The sequence below is a fragment of the Copidosoma floridanum genome, unplaced genomic scaffold, assembly GCF_036245765.1.
Source record: "Copidosoma floridanum isolate Cflo_tuat_1 unplaced genomic scaffold, Cflo_Japanese_pri ptg000019l, whole genome shotgun sequence".
In the NCBI taxonomy this organism is placed as follows: domain Eukaryota; kingdom Metazoa; phylum Arthropoda; class Insecta; order Hymenoptera; family Encyrtidae; genus Copidosoma; species Copidosoma floridanum.
This window is the reverse complement of record NW_028321896.1, coordinates 1,827,197-1,845,834: the sequence shown is the minus strand read 5'-3', so window position 1 is coordinate 1,845,834 and position 18,638 is coordinate 1,827,197. Positions and strand designations below refer to the sequence as shown.

At 30.3% G+C, this 18,638-nt stretch overlaps 2 protein-coding genes across 2 annotated transcripts; both read left to right on the top strand.

Moving 5' to 3' along the window:
- Nucleotides 1–1,461: 1,461 nt before the first annotated feature.
- LOC106646223 (uncharacterized) lies at nucleotides 1,462–5,351 on the top strand. Its single transcript, XM_089593590.1, has 3 exons — nucleotides 1,462–1,741; nucleotides 3,915–4,151; nucleotides 4,873–5,351. Exons 1-3 carry the CDS (start codon nucleotides 1,462–1,464, stop codon nucleotides 5,112–5,114), a joined length of 759 nt encoding a protein of 252 aa, XP_089449716.1. The 3' UTR covers nucleotides 5,115–5,351.
- A 5,308-nt stretch (nucleotides 5,352–10,659) lies between these two features.
- Nucleotides 10,660–17,944, top strand: Thor (eukaryotic translation initiation factor 4E binding protein thor). The gene is made up of 3 exons (XM_089592736.1): nucleotides 10,660–10,876; nucleotides 16,281–16,439; nucleotides 17,156–17,944. The coding sequence occupies exons 1-3, from the start codon at nucleotides 10,747–10,749 to the stop codon at nucleotides 17,209–17,211; spliced, it is 345 nt and encodes a 114-aa protein (XP_089448862.1). The 5' UTR covers nucleotides 10,660–10,746; the 3' UTR covers nucleotides 17,212–17,944.
- Nucleotides 17,945–18,638: the final 694 nt, after the last annotated feature.

Genomic DNA, 18,638 nt, shown 5'->3' with positions numbered 1-18,638 from the left:
CCTAATTGGACTCTGTTTTCGAATTTCACCCAAGCAACTTGTCGCGGCACGTCACGAGCCGTTGTTAAACTTTCTCTTTCATCGTGGCGTCATGTGGTACTCGAGTTTTGTTTCTTTTCTTTCTGACTTGCTACATGCATGAATGACCCGAACAAATGCTGAGTGGACGATGATTTAAATTTTTCTACGGCTATTGAAAAATCTCATTTTGATTATTCAGATTTCAAGTAACTGTTCAATATCTATATTAAACGTATATGTTATGTATTTGAAGCATATATAAAACTCTCATGTATCACGAATGTTTAGTCCAAATATTGTGGATAAAAAAATTTTTTAAATCTTAACAACGGTAAAATTGTAAGATATTGCAGGGAATACAGCTTGATGTAATACTTTTGAATAAGATTTTTTTCCCACAATTTTTGAATTTAATTCAAACTAAAAACAGTAAAGGTTTCCAAAAAATATATTTAACATAGTGAAAAATTAAAAAAACTGAAAGACACAGTAGAGTAAGTACAAAAATCAATACTTCGGCTCCTGCGTCTGTGCAATTTATTTCAACTACATACATTTTTTTGCTAAGAGTGTTGGAAAAATGTATGGATGTCATTTGAAACAGAATTATTATCACAACAAAATATTTTGATTGTGTTATAAACTCATGATTTTTTAAGTATGTTATTATAATCATAGTTAATACTGATTGAATACGTACTTCATCAACTTGCCATGTTCTAGATTACATGATTTTGTGATAAATGAAACCATTATAATTTAGATTACAGCAAATGAATATCCTGCTCGCAAAGATGTGTATTCTTTGGAAAAAAATGTAGGCCGTGTTATTTCCGAAAAAATAAAAATCTCAAAGTATAATTAACCATTTTTTTCTTCTTTTTTTTCAAGAAAAACGTTAATATTTCATATTGAAATATAAGCTCAAGACTTGAAGATGATATTTTTAGAAAAGATGAATTCTGAAATTTTATCATTAAAAAGCTATGAAAGATTCGCGCTAAATTACAAAAAAGGTATAGATTTATCATCACTGACTGTAATATTGACAGAAAATCCATATTTTAAGCGTATATTTATTTTGATAGAGCTTTTTCATTAAACTTTGAATAAATTGTCCTAAAGTTTACGAAAAAAAAAAAAAAATAAATAAATAAAAAATAATGTAATGAAAATGTAACGGATGAGAACAACAACGGTTCCGGATTTTTCTTTCACATTTGGGAGCGTGAGCGGAGATTCTTTTAATAGATGCTTCAAAAATTGTATTGTTAGGGACTATGAGCTCTTTGTCCATAATATTTCGGTAAAGCATAAGACGTATTGATCGCTGAGAAAAAAAAAAAAAAAAAAAAAAATGTATATGAAAGCAAAAAATTAATAAAAAGTATTAACACCACCATCGATGTACAGGAATTTTTTTATCACCGCCGACAGACGATGAGGATTGGATTGTGGCTCCTGACAGCTATAACTAGCATCACCCAGAGAACAATGGCCGAAACACCGATAAACGGCGTTAAAGCTGCCAATGTACTTGGCGGGCTCCAACAGCATGCCTCGTTCAGCTTCGTGAGGCCAGGCCTGACGCAAACTGCTTTTGCGTTCAACGGGCCGTCCTCCCATCAGACGTTCAGCTCAAGTATTGGTGATCCACACCTGGCACACCGAGTGCAACCCAGCCTGGCTCAAGCTTTGGCTTACCGTAATCCCGGATTAGGTACGTATCATTATATGGGTATTAAATGCCCTAATATGTTTGCGACTCGATGAATTATTGGAGAGCTTCCGTTATCAAGAACTTCTTAAAGTAGCAGGCCACTAGTTGAAGTTCTCGTTGTATTTTTTTTGTTGGAGAGTGTAGGCGCCTTTGATATTCATTAGGTAATTGACGGGGGTGGATGTACATTTTCAATTTTCTTTTTTTTTTTTTTTTTTTTTTTTTTTTTTTTTCACTTGGGACAGGTAGAAATCACTTAATTTTAAAAAAAGGATAAAAAACTAATGTGGAAACTTTAAGTAACACAATCGAACTTTTTTTTTTCATGCTGCAAAATACCTAACATTTTTATGGAATTTTATGTACAAAATATTTTAATTTCTTTTTTTTATCATGCAACTAGAGTGAAGTGAAACTGTTGACGATTATGTATTAAGTGAAAAGTAAAAATAAAAATTTAAGATGAGTACTTTGTGGGATTAAAAAAAAAGCAAATCCTGTACTTTCAATTTTGACATGAGATTTTTGGTACAAAGAAGTGATTTTAACCCAGGCCAGGTAGAAAAAATTTGTTTTGATAAAATTCCACCCTATTGTTATACCTATTTTTTAAATTATGAGAGCCGATAAATCAATTGTTTTGATTCTCCGTACGAATAGGAGCATTTGTATTAGTATGCTGTTTTTGTGAAATAAATTCAGAGGTATGCAGTTTTTGGGTTATTATTATCAAATGAATAATCAAATAACTCGCAACAAACAATGTGTTGTAAAACATTTTCTTTTCATTCATGAATAAAACAACAGCGCTGAAACACGAAAATCGAGAAAAAACACATTATTTCCAAACTGGTGCTTGGTTTGAGGTAACATTTTTTGTAACACTTTTTTTCCAAGCTGTCAATGAGTTTTCAAATAAAAGTTTTTTTTTGGAAACTCTTAAATAGCTTTTTTTTATTTTATTTTTTTCTTTTTTCATTTCTACGTGACTTTGGATAGATCACGCAATATTGAAAAATTTTAATTAACATGAACAACATGGAATTCTTAATGCCTTTCGCAATTTTGTTAAAAGCAGTTTGTGAACTAACTGTCATAGTAACAAAATTGAATTCACATAACTATAACTAATAACTACGAGCTTGAAATGATTAACAATTATTAGTTACTCTAATTTTTTAACATCATCAGTTTTCATGTAAAATATGTCCTTTTCATTCCCTTATCACAGTCTTGTTCCAAATGTTCGGTCGATACGCATGCACAGTTTTTATTTTACAGTTTTTCGTATTAGTACTTTAAGACTGAGTCAAATCAGTCAAGGTCTTTAACAAAATATTTGGATGCAATTTTTTCACACCACCTTGTTGGAAAACGTTTAAGTTTTGATTGACAGTTTATTACCTTTTTATCTATTGTACAGGTAAATTTTTTTTAAATAAATTACAATTATCGACTTTCTTTCACAAACTTATTTTTTTAATTTTTCAGCTCAAAGTGAAGGGAAAACTATTTAAAAATTTTGTTTTAATCCATGTGTTCATACTTTTTCAGTTAAAAATTAGAAAATTTGAAACCACTAAAGCTTTCAATGTCCAAATTGATAATGTATAAAGTAGAATTATTTATTTGCGTGTACACCTTTGTTTACTCGTGAGTAAAATATTCTACTCACTTTATCGATTTGGAAATTGGAAGTTTGATTAATTTGAAATTATCAATACATGAGCAAGTGATTTTGGAAGCTAAGTTCGATTAATTAAAATTTTTTTCAATTTAATAAATACATACTTTTTAAAAAAAAAAAAAATTTTTTTTTTCGCAAAATGTAGATTTTAAAAAAATGTTGCAGACTTAGTTAAGCCACAAATAAGCTGCATAATAAAAATTAGTTTATCTTTCTTGTATTTTGTTATTTTCTCGTATTATGTTCTTGTGTTTTGGTATCTGGCTGAAAATCTGAACTACTTCAATATATTTATAAAAATTGGTTTTAATATTTTCCCTACATTTAACTACTGAAACATTAATCAATTTCTTTTTATGCGAAATTCGTAATACATGAGCATATGACTGAAACACATATTCAAGTCCTTACGAATATTTTTGTTCATACTAATTTCAAAATTATCACATGAAAAATCAGATAATAAGCACCCGAAAAAATGTGTAGGTTTTGTAGCCTATGGGAATGGACCAATAACTACCGCTTACGCGTCTGGAGCACCAGTGGCCACAAATTCTGTTTATCAACAACAGCTCTATCCGCAACCTCAGCAGCAGCAGCAAATTGACTATTTGCAGCAACAGCAGTACCAGCAAGCTTTGGCCTTGGCTTATCAGCAGCAGTTACAGCAACAGCAGTACTATCAACAGCAGCAGCAACAACCCCAGCAACAGTTTTACTCTGGTAATAATAATCATTGATTTTGTATATTACATCGGGAAATTCGTACAGTAAGTATCTTTCAGTGATCCAAAGTGTTTTTAAAGTTCTAATAAAAAATGAAGTTGTAAGTGATTAAAATTATAATAACGATTCAATTAGAGCAATAATTAGGTGAAAACTGTGATGAGAATAAATTTTTGTTCAAGAGTTAAAATTCATTCTGGATCAAAAAGTTTTGTCGTTATTGCTCAATTGTTTTCCTTGTTTATTAAAATGAAAATGAAATCCAGCGTTTGTCTCGTTAAAATAATAAAATAAAATAAAAATCTCTAACTCTTTATCTCAAAAAATGATTCTAATTCAAAATTTAAGAGCCGACAATTTCCATTATAGAAAATAAGTGATTTAGTATGCAGGAAAAATTTTTTTTGTTTATTTGTAGCGTCATGTAATTCACTACTCGAATAAGGGTACGGAAAATACTTCATGAGAAACTATACGTAAAATAATCTTAAAAAGGTGTAGTAAGGTAATATTTTTGTTCTTTTGTTTTAATTTCATAATTGACATCTAATTATCGAAAAATGCATCCTGCCTGTAATAAGAATGTACGTTGAGCAGGATTCTGATAAAAAATCTCTAACCTTCATAATATAAGAAAAAAAGTAAATAAATTAAGTAGGAAAAAAAAGTATCCTAAGAGCGTAAATTAAATAATTTTCCACGTCACGTGTTCCCTTAGGATTAGAACAACCTGTCGATGGAGCGACCCAACAACAGCAGGCTCACTTCGCTCAACTGTTCACATCCAGGTTAACACCTCAGCAGCAAACTGCAACAGCCGACGTACCAGAACAGGTTCAACAGCAACAGCTGCAGCAACAAGAGCAGCAGAGCGCAAATTTACTCGGAGTCGCGTATTCAGCTGCACCGTCGGTGGCCCACGTCAAAGTAAACGGTAATGGTTACAAGTTTGATTTCTGATGACAAACGGTATCTAATCTTGTATACAAATTGCCGACGATTGTAATTCATGTACATGCATTGAAGTGAGTTAATATTTTATTGCGTTTATTCTAATGGAACTACGAGCAGAGCTCGGTATGGCTTTACTCGCATGCGAAATAGTCATTAACAATTTTATTAAAAAGTGTACAAAGTTTCCTTGCTGTTGTATCTGTTTTTGTGTGTTTATAATTATCTTGAGTCATTTATGATTTAGCTATTAATTTTTATAGATTATTTTTGAATGCACAAATTGTTTTGTATTTATGAAATAGTTAGTTTTTAAGTAACTATTACGTTCAATACGCTTAATAAATTTCGAACAAGTGGGATGAAAATTTAAAGTATATTTTTGATAAATTATTCATAATAAAATAAAGTGAAAAGTTTATTGTGAGATTTACTTACCTATGATTGTATAAACAATTTCCTGTATCAAAAAAAAAGTATAAATTATTTTAACTATCTCATTACAATACCACAAATTACTTTTAATACAATTTTTAAAGATTCTATCTATGAGATTTTTAATGAAAAATAATTTTTTCAACTATCTATTTACTGTTATCAATAAGTTAATTTAAAGTATTTTTCAAGAACAGAATTTATTCTTAACAAATGGCTGTTGAAAGTTTATCAAGAAAATAAAATGTACTTACATTAAGTGTACATAAATTTTTGCTAGTAAATATTACAGGAGCTCTTGCTCAAAATAAAAATTAAGGGATCACGTTTATTTAGAATTAAAATGGCCCTCATATTGTTCAATGTAATCAATAAATAATAATTTTGGATTATAAGATGATTAAATAGTAAGCATAAAATAACTAAATCGGAATTACTACAATAAAATGAAGTCCAATAAAGTATAACTTTGTATAATTCTTGAATGAGATTGAAATGAATTAATAAATTACTTGGCTTTGCGAGGTACAGGATTCGCCACTTTGACTATTAAAAAAATATAATCCTATATCATAATATCCCAATATATTTCACGTAATTATTGTGTATCAAGTTCAGCCATATCAAGATGAGTGTTTTCTAAAAATAGCAAAAACTGTATTAAGAGCAGGCAACATGATACATTTGTAACTTCAAAAGGGAAGGCAAGAGAGTATCTGCTTCGGGTTATCCTGATATGCCACTTTAAAAGATATACGTATTTCTACTCGTGTGTGAAGCTATTAGTGTTAATATGTCTAGGCTAACTCGTATAGATTTTTGAAGTAAACATACATTCTAACCTTCTTTTACTAGGTGATAGTTTTATAACAAGATGTAAACATACAGTACGGGTGATCATATACAAAGTTATGTTATACTTTCTCAATTTTTTTTAATAATAGATCAAAATAACATGAGTAATATCATAAATCGTGTGTTTTATTTATTTATTTTTTATTTTTTTTTTTTATCGAAACTGAAATAATTTTATTTTACTACACACATTTTATTTTGTTACTTTATTTTAACTTTCATATATTTATAAATACGAATAATATCGTTCTTTTTTTATCGTTTTTATTTACTTTATCCATACGTACCATCAAAAATAAATTCCTATTTTCAGAAATATACTTGGACGTATCATAATTTGCTTTCCTTTTTGGTTTCCAAAGTTCGTATCATAAATACGTATATTTCCACTCAGACGGAATTTTCATCTAAATAACGTATAAATGATAAAAAAACTCATGCCTATTGATGTCAAGTAGAAAGTGACTGAATTTATAAAAAAAAGATAACACTTTTGAACGTACAGTATAAGTAATTAATTCATCACCCACGCAAGAATTGTATAATTATAGGATACACAAAAAATTAAATACTGTAGAAATTTTTTTATTGGTAAATTCAATACAACCTTTGTTGTCTGAAATCATTGTAATGAGTTATAGAAAAAATAATTTCTTACTATAATCAATAAAAAACAATTGTTTCACTGTGATTGTACCTTTCTTTGTATTACAAAGCATATTCAATGCAATCTAGAGTAAAATTTAGATTTATTTACAGACGAAGAAAAAAAATATATTTTTGAAATTTATAGCTTTAATATTCCTTTTTTGTCACAGTAAACTAACAATTTACTGATGAGATGAAAAAAATGATTTTTAAATTATTTCTGGTTTGCGATGTGATGTGTTTATTATAGTGTATTATATTGATAACTATTTTCATTAATACCTTTTAATACCAACGTTCTTGCTTAGGTACATGGTAAGATTATAAAGGATGCAGATTACGCGTTTCGCGTACGTGTCTAAGATTCCCTTCAGGGAATTACATGAGTAATAAGTAAACAAACTTATTTTCTCTTCAATAAGCATTGTCTTTTTTCAAAAAATAAGATTAAAGATTAATTTTTTTCACTTGTAGATTTTTTCTGATTTAATGAGTACATGCACAAACAATTAGCTTAGTGTTTACAAATAAAAATAAAGATTTGATGTTCCGATAAAATCATTTTGTGCATAAATGTCGATAAATAAATAATCAAAATAACGTGAATAAATAGTATATTGATAAAATGTCTCTTCAGATTTATGGTTAACATTTATATCAGCTCCCAACACTTGATTTTCCATCAAATTAGCACTTATGAATTTTAATACATTGTAATCATCAATTTATCATAAAAAATTACTGATTTAATTTTTTTGTAACCAACTAAAGTATCGAAATATACTTATACCACTCTTATTATAAGCACTTGTCGACAGCTTAACCATTTCTGTATTATACTGTAAAAAAATATTAAAATTATCTTTTATGTCTTTACACAAGACATTAAAAAAAAAAGAATCAGCTATTACAACTTACGCCATCTTTGGAGTTGCAACAGCCATAAAACAGAGTATAAAAGTAAAAATAAAACTCATTTTTATACGTATTTAAGTTATAGTTTTATTATATTTGATACAAACAACTTTTGAAAAATAAATATGGTATGTAATAATTTAACCTTGCTTTTTAATAATTAAAGAATTTTTAATAAGAAAGTGTTTTCATAAATAAATTAATTTATTCGAATATATAGTGTAATTCTACATAGTATAAATAAATTTCTTTTCATAAAGTATGTAAAATATTACTATCTTAGATGATTATTTTTCTATATGTAAAGCTGCAAGACTTGGTCCTTGATCCAACATCCATATACTTTGTCCCTGTAATGAATATAAGGTGTCAGTAAATTATGTAAATAATTAAATGTGCAGGTTTAAAGTGAGATTAATAAAGGTGAGAATGATATTACAAGAGAGATCATTCTTACTCTTTTTTGTTGTTTTGATTTTTTATAAGAAATTTACTTGATTTAATTCAAACTTGCCTAAAAAGTCCTCCACACTGCTAGTAGCTGACCATTCTTCAAATTCTTTAGTCTTGATGAGCCTCTTTGTCACTTACAATATTTAACTGCTGTAATAATTAATTATAAGATTGTATAAAATACACCATACACTCTACAATTTTTATGATGAGTTACTAACTCCTACACACTCTCTTAATAATATAAAAACACCGTAGTTCACATTAATAGCGTAAATCTAAAAAATTATTAACGTTTTGTAACCCATAAAATATACCATCGGTTAAAAATTAATCATGTTTTACATTTGTAAGAGATCCTAACCTCTAAAAGTGTATGATAAATTGACAAGCAGTGATAATGATAAAAAAAATTTACCTTCTATTTGTATGTGTGTATGTGCTTACAGATGACTTGAAAAGTTGAAAGTTGCACTTATTTTACATTAACAAAAATTTTAATGACTATAAACTGTAAAATTTAGACAAAATTTCTGTATATGATCTTCACCGTTAGAAGCAAAAAACACAAGTATATAGACTTTAGATGATAGCTATATATATGTATTTGTTTGCCATATATAAATTTTTCCTTGCTTATGCATAGTGCGTGCAGCTTATCTGGAGCACAACATACCTCCAGCATGCGTACACGTTCTACCGCATGGCATACTTCGCTTCAGCTACAGATTGGCTGCACAGCATGCTATAGCATACTGTGACGGCACCATGACTTCAGACGTTCAGACTGACAGCACAAGGTGCGGTCACAGCTATTGCACGCCCTGCTCTCCACGTGATGCTATCTGGGCATTGCTTACAGAGTTTACTATATTACCGATTGCTTGTAAGAAAGATATCGCATTTGCCAATAGACAGTTGAATTTCGTCTGTGTAATAGTTTTTACCCAAGAGCAACTTCTGCTGCAGATTTCTGATGATTACGATTCCTTTGTGTTTTTTTTTATTCGAATACGTGGTAAGTATGTACGAAGTAAGTAAAAACACTCGTAAGAAGCCGCGTTGAAAATCTGAACTTTAAAAGTTTATTTGCAAAAGTTTCAAAAACAGCCTATTCTTAAACTTGGTAAAATATACGTAGATAACAGCATTGTTTATCATGAACATTTATTTCAATAAAATGCACGGTACTTTAATGAAAGTGCCAAGCCTCCTTGAAAAACAAAGCTGTTGAAACATTTTTTTCTTCAATTCTCTTGTTTTTGGTAGTTTTGTTATCAATACCTTGTCCATGAAAATTTGTTTACAAGTAAATAAAGTCATGAAAATGAGGCTGTCAAAATACGAAGGCACAAGGGTTCCTGGGAGCTGAGTAATTAATATTAATATTAAACCGATTTTTTCATGTAGTCTTATAGGCTGTTGTCCTTTTGAGCGCTTCTATTGCATTTATCTCGCTTATTAACAATGAACTTTAGATAAAAATTTTACCATTGATCAAAAAACTATCTAATGATCATACTTGATTTTATGAAACATCTCGAGGGTACTGGTGAGGGAAGGAATTAATTAAGAATACTTTTCACAAGAGAGCAAGAGAGACAGATAATACACCAAACTATAGAAAACGTTGCGTGGACTATAGCGAGGGATCCAAACTCCCTAAACAATGAAACAATGCGGAATTTTGGTAAACTAACAAATGAGAATTGGTCCTTGCCGTGACTTTGGGCTTTGTTTTTGTTTACCTGCACGTAGCCAGTTTCTTTGGTCACCAAAAGGGGCGCTAGTTATACTTTTACGACTGTCAACAACAATGGGTGCGATCTTTACCACGTAAATTATTGCGTCTTCATCTAACTCACTGAATTTTATGTTTGTCTCTCTTTCTCTCTCTTTCGACACATTTTGTAAGCAGCTTTCAACTTTTGCAGATTTGTTTTTCATGATTCACGATTCACCTAACAACCCCACTGAGTCACATAGCATGCAGGCTACAGCTACAAGCTTGAACTGGCTCGTATTTAATATTCCCTTTTCGGTATACCTGACACTGCACGTCTTTTATATAATATATACAATCACGCACACACGCCTACTACTCGAGTACTCGCCTACTCGGTACTCGCATGGACACGACACACGACTATTGTATTTATATATATGTCAACACGAGCACACCAGCCAAGCTACATCTGACTACATCTCGTCGCGTCGGGAGGAGAAGAGACAAAAGTGTTTGGAGTGCGCAGTTTGCCGGAGCAGAGCCGTGGGGAAGGAAGTAGCGCGCGAAATACATCTGCAGCAGTACACAATACAGGGAGAATAAAGAAAAATGTCGGCTTCACCGATCGCTAGGCAAACCCAGAGTCAAAACATCCCGACGAAGAAGATCGAGGCTGTTCAGATGCCCATCGACTATTCCTCGACACCCGGTGGCACCCTCTACTCGACAACTCCAGGAGGTTAGTTTTATCCACTTATCATCGTTGTTGCTTATTTTCTCTTTTATCCTCAACAACTTCTATTTTTAGTTTACTTCTTTGTTCTCGCGCCTTTAGTATCCAAGAAATGTTCATCACCTGTTGTCAATTGTTGCGTTTTCAAAGATTCCAGTGTCAAACTTTTTAAGAGTACAAGGGATTATTTTTTTGTTTATTTTTTTTTCCGACCGAAAAGGGAGGGGGTAGGGCAGCAATCATGTTCAAGGCCACCGTTTGCATACACACCCTACTCATTCGAAAATATCTTCGACAAAGTTGTTCGCTCATCACTGTGGTTGAAATTCACTAGAAGTTTGTTTAATCATCAATCATCATTTACATGGAGGGAGAAATCCATTGCAACTTGAAAAATAACTAACGAAATGAGTTGTTGTTTTGTTATCTCCTGAGTCGTCGTTCTTCATTATAAATAACGGATGGTTTAGTCGGAGTGTGTTTTTTTTATATCGTACGAGCCACCACGTGGTCGCAGAATTCGGGTAATTGCATCATATATTGATTTGCGCACAAGCAACGAACTGCGCATTTATTGTTTGGCGCTAAGTTACCATTTACCGATTGTAAAATTACCTCTCAATCAAAGGAAAAACAATGAAGTTGTCAAGTCATCCACCTGAATCTGGTGTTTTTGATTGATCAATAATAATCGAGGAAGTATCATACGTGGTAAAAATCTCGAAAAATGTGACGATGTGTTTTCGACAAAAACTTGAGTTAATGCCTGTATGTACCAGCCGGGAACGCATTACGTGCTCGAGCATTAAAAAAGCCGCATGTTTTCGTTATCACCACTAGTAAATTGCATAATTTACCGGCCTATTGGTACGGACGTGGACGAGGACGGGGGGAGCACGAGCAATAACAACATCGCGCGACTGTAAGGTATTGCCAATTACGTAATGATGAAAACAAGCGCGATAGTAAACACGATTCGCGTGGTATGTGTATTCATCGCCTATATTGTGCACAGTCTTTAAGCATTTAACTTTATCATCAACAGACGAGATCTATCAATTGCACGTGCACAAAAAAGAAAAATTGTTTCCCTGTCGCACCGTCACAGATTTAGATTGAAAGATACGCATTGGTTAACCAATTTGCATTTTGTTGTTACGACTACTAAGCGCTCTTTTGTTCAAAAATTTTTGCTACCCGTTTTTTGCGTACTGTTATTTCTGTAGAACTAAAGTGTGACGTTCAAAAACATTTTTATTTAATTACTTACTTTTTTTTTTCAAGTTTCACAGCAATTTTTCGTGGCTGATATTTTTAGAAGTTACAAAAATTTCCCACCCAAGGTCAACTATATGCGCAGATTATACGATTCAGTTATTTGATGTGTCGCATTCTTCAAGGGAGACCATGGCTAATTTATTAGCAGTGGATCAAGTTCATTGTGTTTCAACATTGTGGCACTGAAAAAAAAATTTTATACTTTTAATTTGACTTTGAAAAATACGATGAAATTTAATATTAATCCCTTACTTGTCCCTGATAAAAAAAATGAAACTAAACATGTACATTAACTATTATAAAATATGTGTACAAATTTCTGTCAAGTAGTTCTGATGGACTGGTAGGCACCCTCCGGGTAAATCCGACACTACCACTAGTTATAACCAGGATGTCTTTTAAAGACTTCTTCTCCTCGATCCTTGAAAAAAAAAAAAAAAAAAGAAAATGAGCTTTACAGGACTGCTATATCCCTGATCTGGGAGCTAAAATCAATGATTTGGTACATAGCATAGATTATGAGTGTATATATAATTTTATGATTTAAAAAAGTAGTTAAAGCAAGACAAAATTACATGAACATTAGGTTCAGACTATCGTAATATACCTACACAAGTCACAAAAATAATATTATGTACAAAGTAAAACAATGAGTATGAAATATTGGTAAAGGTACCTGAAACAACAAGTCAAGAAACAACGATGATCCTGGTAAAGCAACAATCATACTAAACATCAGTAATTCGTGCTTTCTTAAGGGGGCTCCTTCACGAAAGTCCCCAAACAGAGATATATTATTTCTTGTAAATAAAAGTCCACTGAATTTAATGGTGGTCTGAATTATATTTCGAATAGGTCAAAATTTTGAGAAATCCAAGCTCAAAGTTGTAACTATTAGCACGTGTTCCTATGGGGCAGCGTGAAAAACAATTTGTTTTCGTTTATAATGAACCTAAATTAAATGTCCCAGCAGACTGAATATATACGTTTTGTAGATGAAGTCTTCCTCTGTAATATGCTGTATTAAAAATTGTGGATAAAGGACCATTTTAGCGAGATATTTGTGATAGAAGTAAATAAATTGTGTCCGGGAGGTCAGGAGGTCACGTGGGTAGCAGACGTACTTGTTCATCTAATCGCGCGAGTTTTCAAAAAGTTGAGATTGCCTTTCCTCCATCCTCTTGAGACTCTATGTGCGTGGTATTCTTTTTTTTTGGTGGATTAGAAGGACCGTCATCCATTGTTTATCAATTAAATGATGTTAATGACATACAGATACTAAACACTATAGAGGTAGAGTAATAACAGAAAGGCAAAGGCACGCAAACACGACATATATATATATATATATATACCATATACCTATATATTACATCGCTATACTACACCAACACAGGTGGTGTACCACTGTACCCTCGTATGCACTTGACTGGTCAAAACAATAATAAATTTTTCGTACAAACTTAAACTACACACATAAATATCATTTTTCCCACTTCATACGTTATTAAAAATATCATAATGATTTTCAGACGCATTTGTTTATTGAAAAACAAAACTTTATTTTTTGTTAGTCTTTGACCTCAGCAGTAGTCGTAGGAGCCCCCTTAAGCCTAAGTAAAATTTTACTTCACATAAACGTATTTAAAAAAATTATAAGTTAACAACGTAGAATAAATAAGCAGTCACACTATCCATCAGTGAAATCGTAGTCTCTTTAAAAGAAAATAACTCATTACTCTACCTATTCTCTTTGTAGTCACTATGTAGGAAAAATTTGACTTTTGACAAGCAAGTACTTACTTCTATATATAACAGAATTATTTCACTTATTTGCAAGTCGAATTCACTTATTTGTAAGTACAAAATGAGCTAATATATTAAAAAAAGTAACATTTTTGTTTATTTAGATTTAGAGATTGCGTTGACCAAATCTTTAGCATTTTTTTTTTTTTTTACATTTTTGATGCTACTATTCATAGAAAAATATAGTGTTAACTATCCTGTACATCTTATATGCATTTTAGGAAAGTACTCATATCTCAAGAAAGGAGATACTTATTTGAAAAAAAATAATAAGGATGTAAAAATGTTTAAGAAACATCATTTATTTGAGTTTGAGCAATACAAAGTTTTGAGAAACAACTGGAGTGAAGGTGTTGAGAAAAAAATTTTAATTAGATTAAAAAAGTTATTAAACTTAGAGTTATACTTAAACAGCACATGCATTTATAAGCAAAATATCGAGTATCAAATTAATTATAATCAGATAAAAGTGTAAGACACGTAAATGTGCTACATGAAGACGTTGTATCTTCTGATTACTTCGATATCTAAAAAAAGTATCAATGCATAAGGTATACATTAAACAAAAAAGTATAAATTAGTATAACTTACATTGGAGGGAATCAATATTCATTAAAATATTCTTTTAGTGTTCTTATACTTAACAAAAATATTTGTGCAAAATGCTTGAGATTTGCCTTTACCATCAAAAAATTATAAGTTTTAATTTTTTATACGAGAAGTAATATAAAAATATTTAGTACGACAATCCAGAAAAAAATGGATTGTAAGTACAAAGCGTTACAAGTATATTTTTAACTGTAATTCGTACAAACAATATGTTTTACAAATTGTTTAATTTTTTTCTCAATTTTATAAAATTATCTGTTCACAAAAAAATGAGCTACTTTGGAGTACAGCCAAGAAAATTTTTTTTTTTGTAAACTCTGATTAATGGCAAGATACTATTGGTTAACTCAAGTAGACTAAGATATTTTTGGTTGATCATTTTGGGCAGAGAAAAAAAAGTGAACGAAAAGCAAACATTCTGAATAAAACATGTCGATATTAATAATGCAAAATAAAAGGGCCACTAAATCCAAGTATAGTCTTAACGTATTCTCTGAAAATAACAGTAATATAATATAAAAAGTGTTGGCAATAATGTTTTTGCACGTTCTCGAAGCATAAAAATCGCTTTTTTGAATAAATTATAATGTAAACAAATTTTTTTTTTAAATAGAAATATTTCAACTATGATGAAAAAATACGTAATCTGTAAATACTGTCCCTACTGTTCAAGTTTTTTTTTGACATTTCTAGGCAAATAAGAAAGAAAGATAATAAGTCTTGTTGGATCAAAATTGATGCTTTTTTCCGTAGAGGTATGGTACTGTTTTATGTTACTGTTCACAGCGAATAATTTTCATTCAACTTTAAATAATTTAAAAACATTTTGAAGCCACAGAATATAACCATGCGTCGTATGTCTGACTTAATTAAATAAAATAAAATTATTACTTGATTCATTATGAATTCCCTGTAATAGTTACCTTAATAAATAAAAAATAATAATAAAGTTCATTACGAATTATTAAGGATATATCACTGGTTATTAAATTATTAGAAAAAAAAATATAAAACGTATTCTGATTAGTGTTGTTCCTATAAAAGTATGAGATGTAAATTATTTTTAGCCACGTCAGTTTGATTAAAATTTGTAGTATTCATACAACGAAGCATTCGAGAAAGACACACTAGACATATATTTTATCGGTTCGTATTATCACAAGATAACTTTCGAGCTTAGTTTTTGTTATTTATCGCATATTATTTTTGTTCAGCCTAATGCGTAGAAGAAGTATGATAAAATGTTGAAGCGTGATGATAATATTTCATTATCTTGCTAGTGTATGGAGAAAAACAAATAGAAAAGCACCTGCAATAGATTAAAAGCTGGAAAATCCCAAAATAACGAACAGCTTGCGTATTAACTTTTTTTGAACATACCATTGGAATAGTTATATAATCTAGACCCATTTGTTGTAAAAAATTGATTGATAATATTTTTTTTCTCGTTTTTTAAAAGTATGTATTTAATAGCTTGAGATCATCATATGCCATCACTATACTGATTTTATCACTTAGTTTATCTTAAAATATGAATAAAGTCTCCTAACTCATTAAAATAATGAATATGATGAGTAGTATAAATACTACTAAAAATAACTTTAAATTTTTTTCCCCGTACACTGAGTCACATTGAAAACTTTAGTAAATCATCAAGTACAAAGTTATGTTATTATGTGTAACTTTTATAAAAAAAAAAAAATTAAATGTGTTACAGGAACGCGCATTGTGTATGAGCGAGGTTTCCTTATGAATCTTCGAAACTCGCCGATTTCTCAGACGCCACCAAAGAACATGCCAACAATACCAGCCAGTATTCTGAAGGACTCGCCAATAACGGCGACGTCGCCTTTCAAGTCACCAAGCCCACCTAAAGGTGGGTGCTCCTCTACTCAATATTGCATATTTCATATGTTTTATTCTACGTGTATTACAAATAATATAATTTTTTTTTAATTTTTCTTAACTAACTTTGTTCCGATTTCTGTTAAAGTTACAATATTGTAGCCTATAATGGATAATAACGTAATGTAATATTTGTAATATTAATAATGCCGGATGGAACATTAAGTAATATTTTTAGTTAATGAATATGCATTAATTTTTGCAAGTATATAAAAAAACTATATAGCTTGAATTAAATGAAAAATTTAGTTTTCAATATATTCTTAAACTAGAAAAGTTTAAAAGAAAAAGCTTGGTCCCAAAACGGCGTTGGATAATTTTTGATTTTTTGACTAGATGTTGTTCTTATTAGCCAATAAACTCAGAGTTTCAGACTTACTGTACATCATGCCTACATACCATCGTGTGTGTTTGTAGAAATTTGTTAACCTTATTGAGCCTATTTACAAAATTTTTCTCGTCGTGACAGATAAACATCTAAGTAATTATCTGACATAGTTTTTAAAAGATGCTTATGAAAAAAAAAAAAAAAAAAAAAAAAAAAAATGTCAAAACATAACATGTTTGGCTCGATAAAAATGTTTAAAAAAATTAACAATTCATCTTTCCTCATGACTTTCCACATCGATCAATTGAAAAAAACATTCCTCGTAAAAGATTCTAACTCGTAACTTTTTTTTATTGCAGCTGCAGCAGCACCTGTTGATGATAGCACGGAACAGTTCGATATGGAAATGGAGTGAGAGGCGACAGTCATGCGCAAGTCTGTGATTGAGAAAATGTATTCATTTGTTTGATCCTACTTGACTTACTGACAAATCTCGATCCCACATTGAAAAATAATCGCCAAAGCGTGCGTACTTCCGTTTTATTGCAATAAATAACATTTTTTTAAACTAGAAGAAGCTAGTATCATGAGCTCTTCCAAGAAAAGATGCATTTCTTTTATCAAAAAAGTCATTATTATTAAACTAAAAATCAATCAGAAGATTACTAGTAGGAATCAGACGAATGATAATTAAGCTTCTCAAAGAAGTGAGCTTTACTTCCTAACTGCACGTTACCACGCAGTTACTTTGTTGCCATTAATTGAGTCATAAATAAAAGACAAGGAGCCCCCCCCCTTTTTTTAATCAGTTATCGCGTTACAACTCGCGATGTGAATGATCTCCTTATATACATTGGAATAATATATAATTTTTTTTATCAAATACAAAGCTGGCGGAAGTGCTTTGTATTATAATAAATTTTTTTTTTTTTTAATCAGTAATCTGTAAAAGTAACAAAAAGAAGTCAGTTTTTTGGAACAAAAATAATTATAAACTAAGACGAGCTGTGTGCTACCGCTTTTTATGACTTACCTTTTTCTCAAAGTTTTGTGACATACATGTGTAACAGGACAATGTTTCATTTGGCAGTATACTATACTTAAGAATTATTTTGTTGTCATTGTGAATAAAGTAAATCTTTTTTAAACTTTGTGTATTCAATTTATTGTAATCCAGCCTTGTTAGGTAATATTTTACATTGTACTTTTAAAACCTTAAAAGTGATTCATACATAGGTTTGATTTGTGTTGATGTTAAAAATATCAACAATTAAAAAGAAAAACAGACTGCAATTTTCAAACTTACAGAAATTTTGGTTAACTATACTTGAGTCCAGTTAGAAAAAGTAGAAGTTAAAAACGTTTTTATTTATCATGATTGAAATACCAAAAACTTTTCAAACAATTTTCATATTTTCATTGTACTTAAACCTAGACAAAGTTGTATTTATTTACTAATATAAAGTTTTAATACTTAAAACATTTAAATTCAAATAAAGTATGTTACATTATTTCGTTTTAACTTCTTTTTCAGATGTAATGACAGTTAAAGTATTTTATTCAAATAAAGTAATTAAATTTTCTCATACATGTGGTTGAAACTTCGAATAAAGTATTTCAGAGTAATTGAACATTATCAAAATGTGTAATTAAGAAAAAAATTGTGATATCTACAAAATACATACACTTACGAAAATGGATTTGTTTCAAATATTGAGTGAATTGACTTCACTTTTACAAGAGCCGATAAGTTAAATATGCGATGTCATTGACGTCGCTCCAAAAACATTCGGAACGAATCGATTTCTGTGTGTGTGATTAATACATGCATATACACTTGAC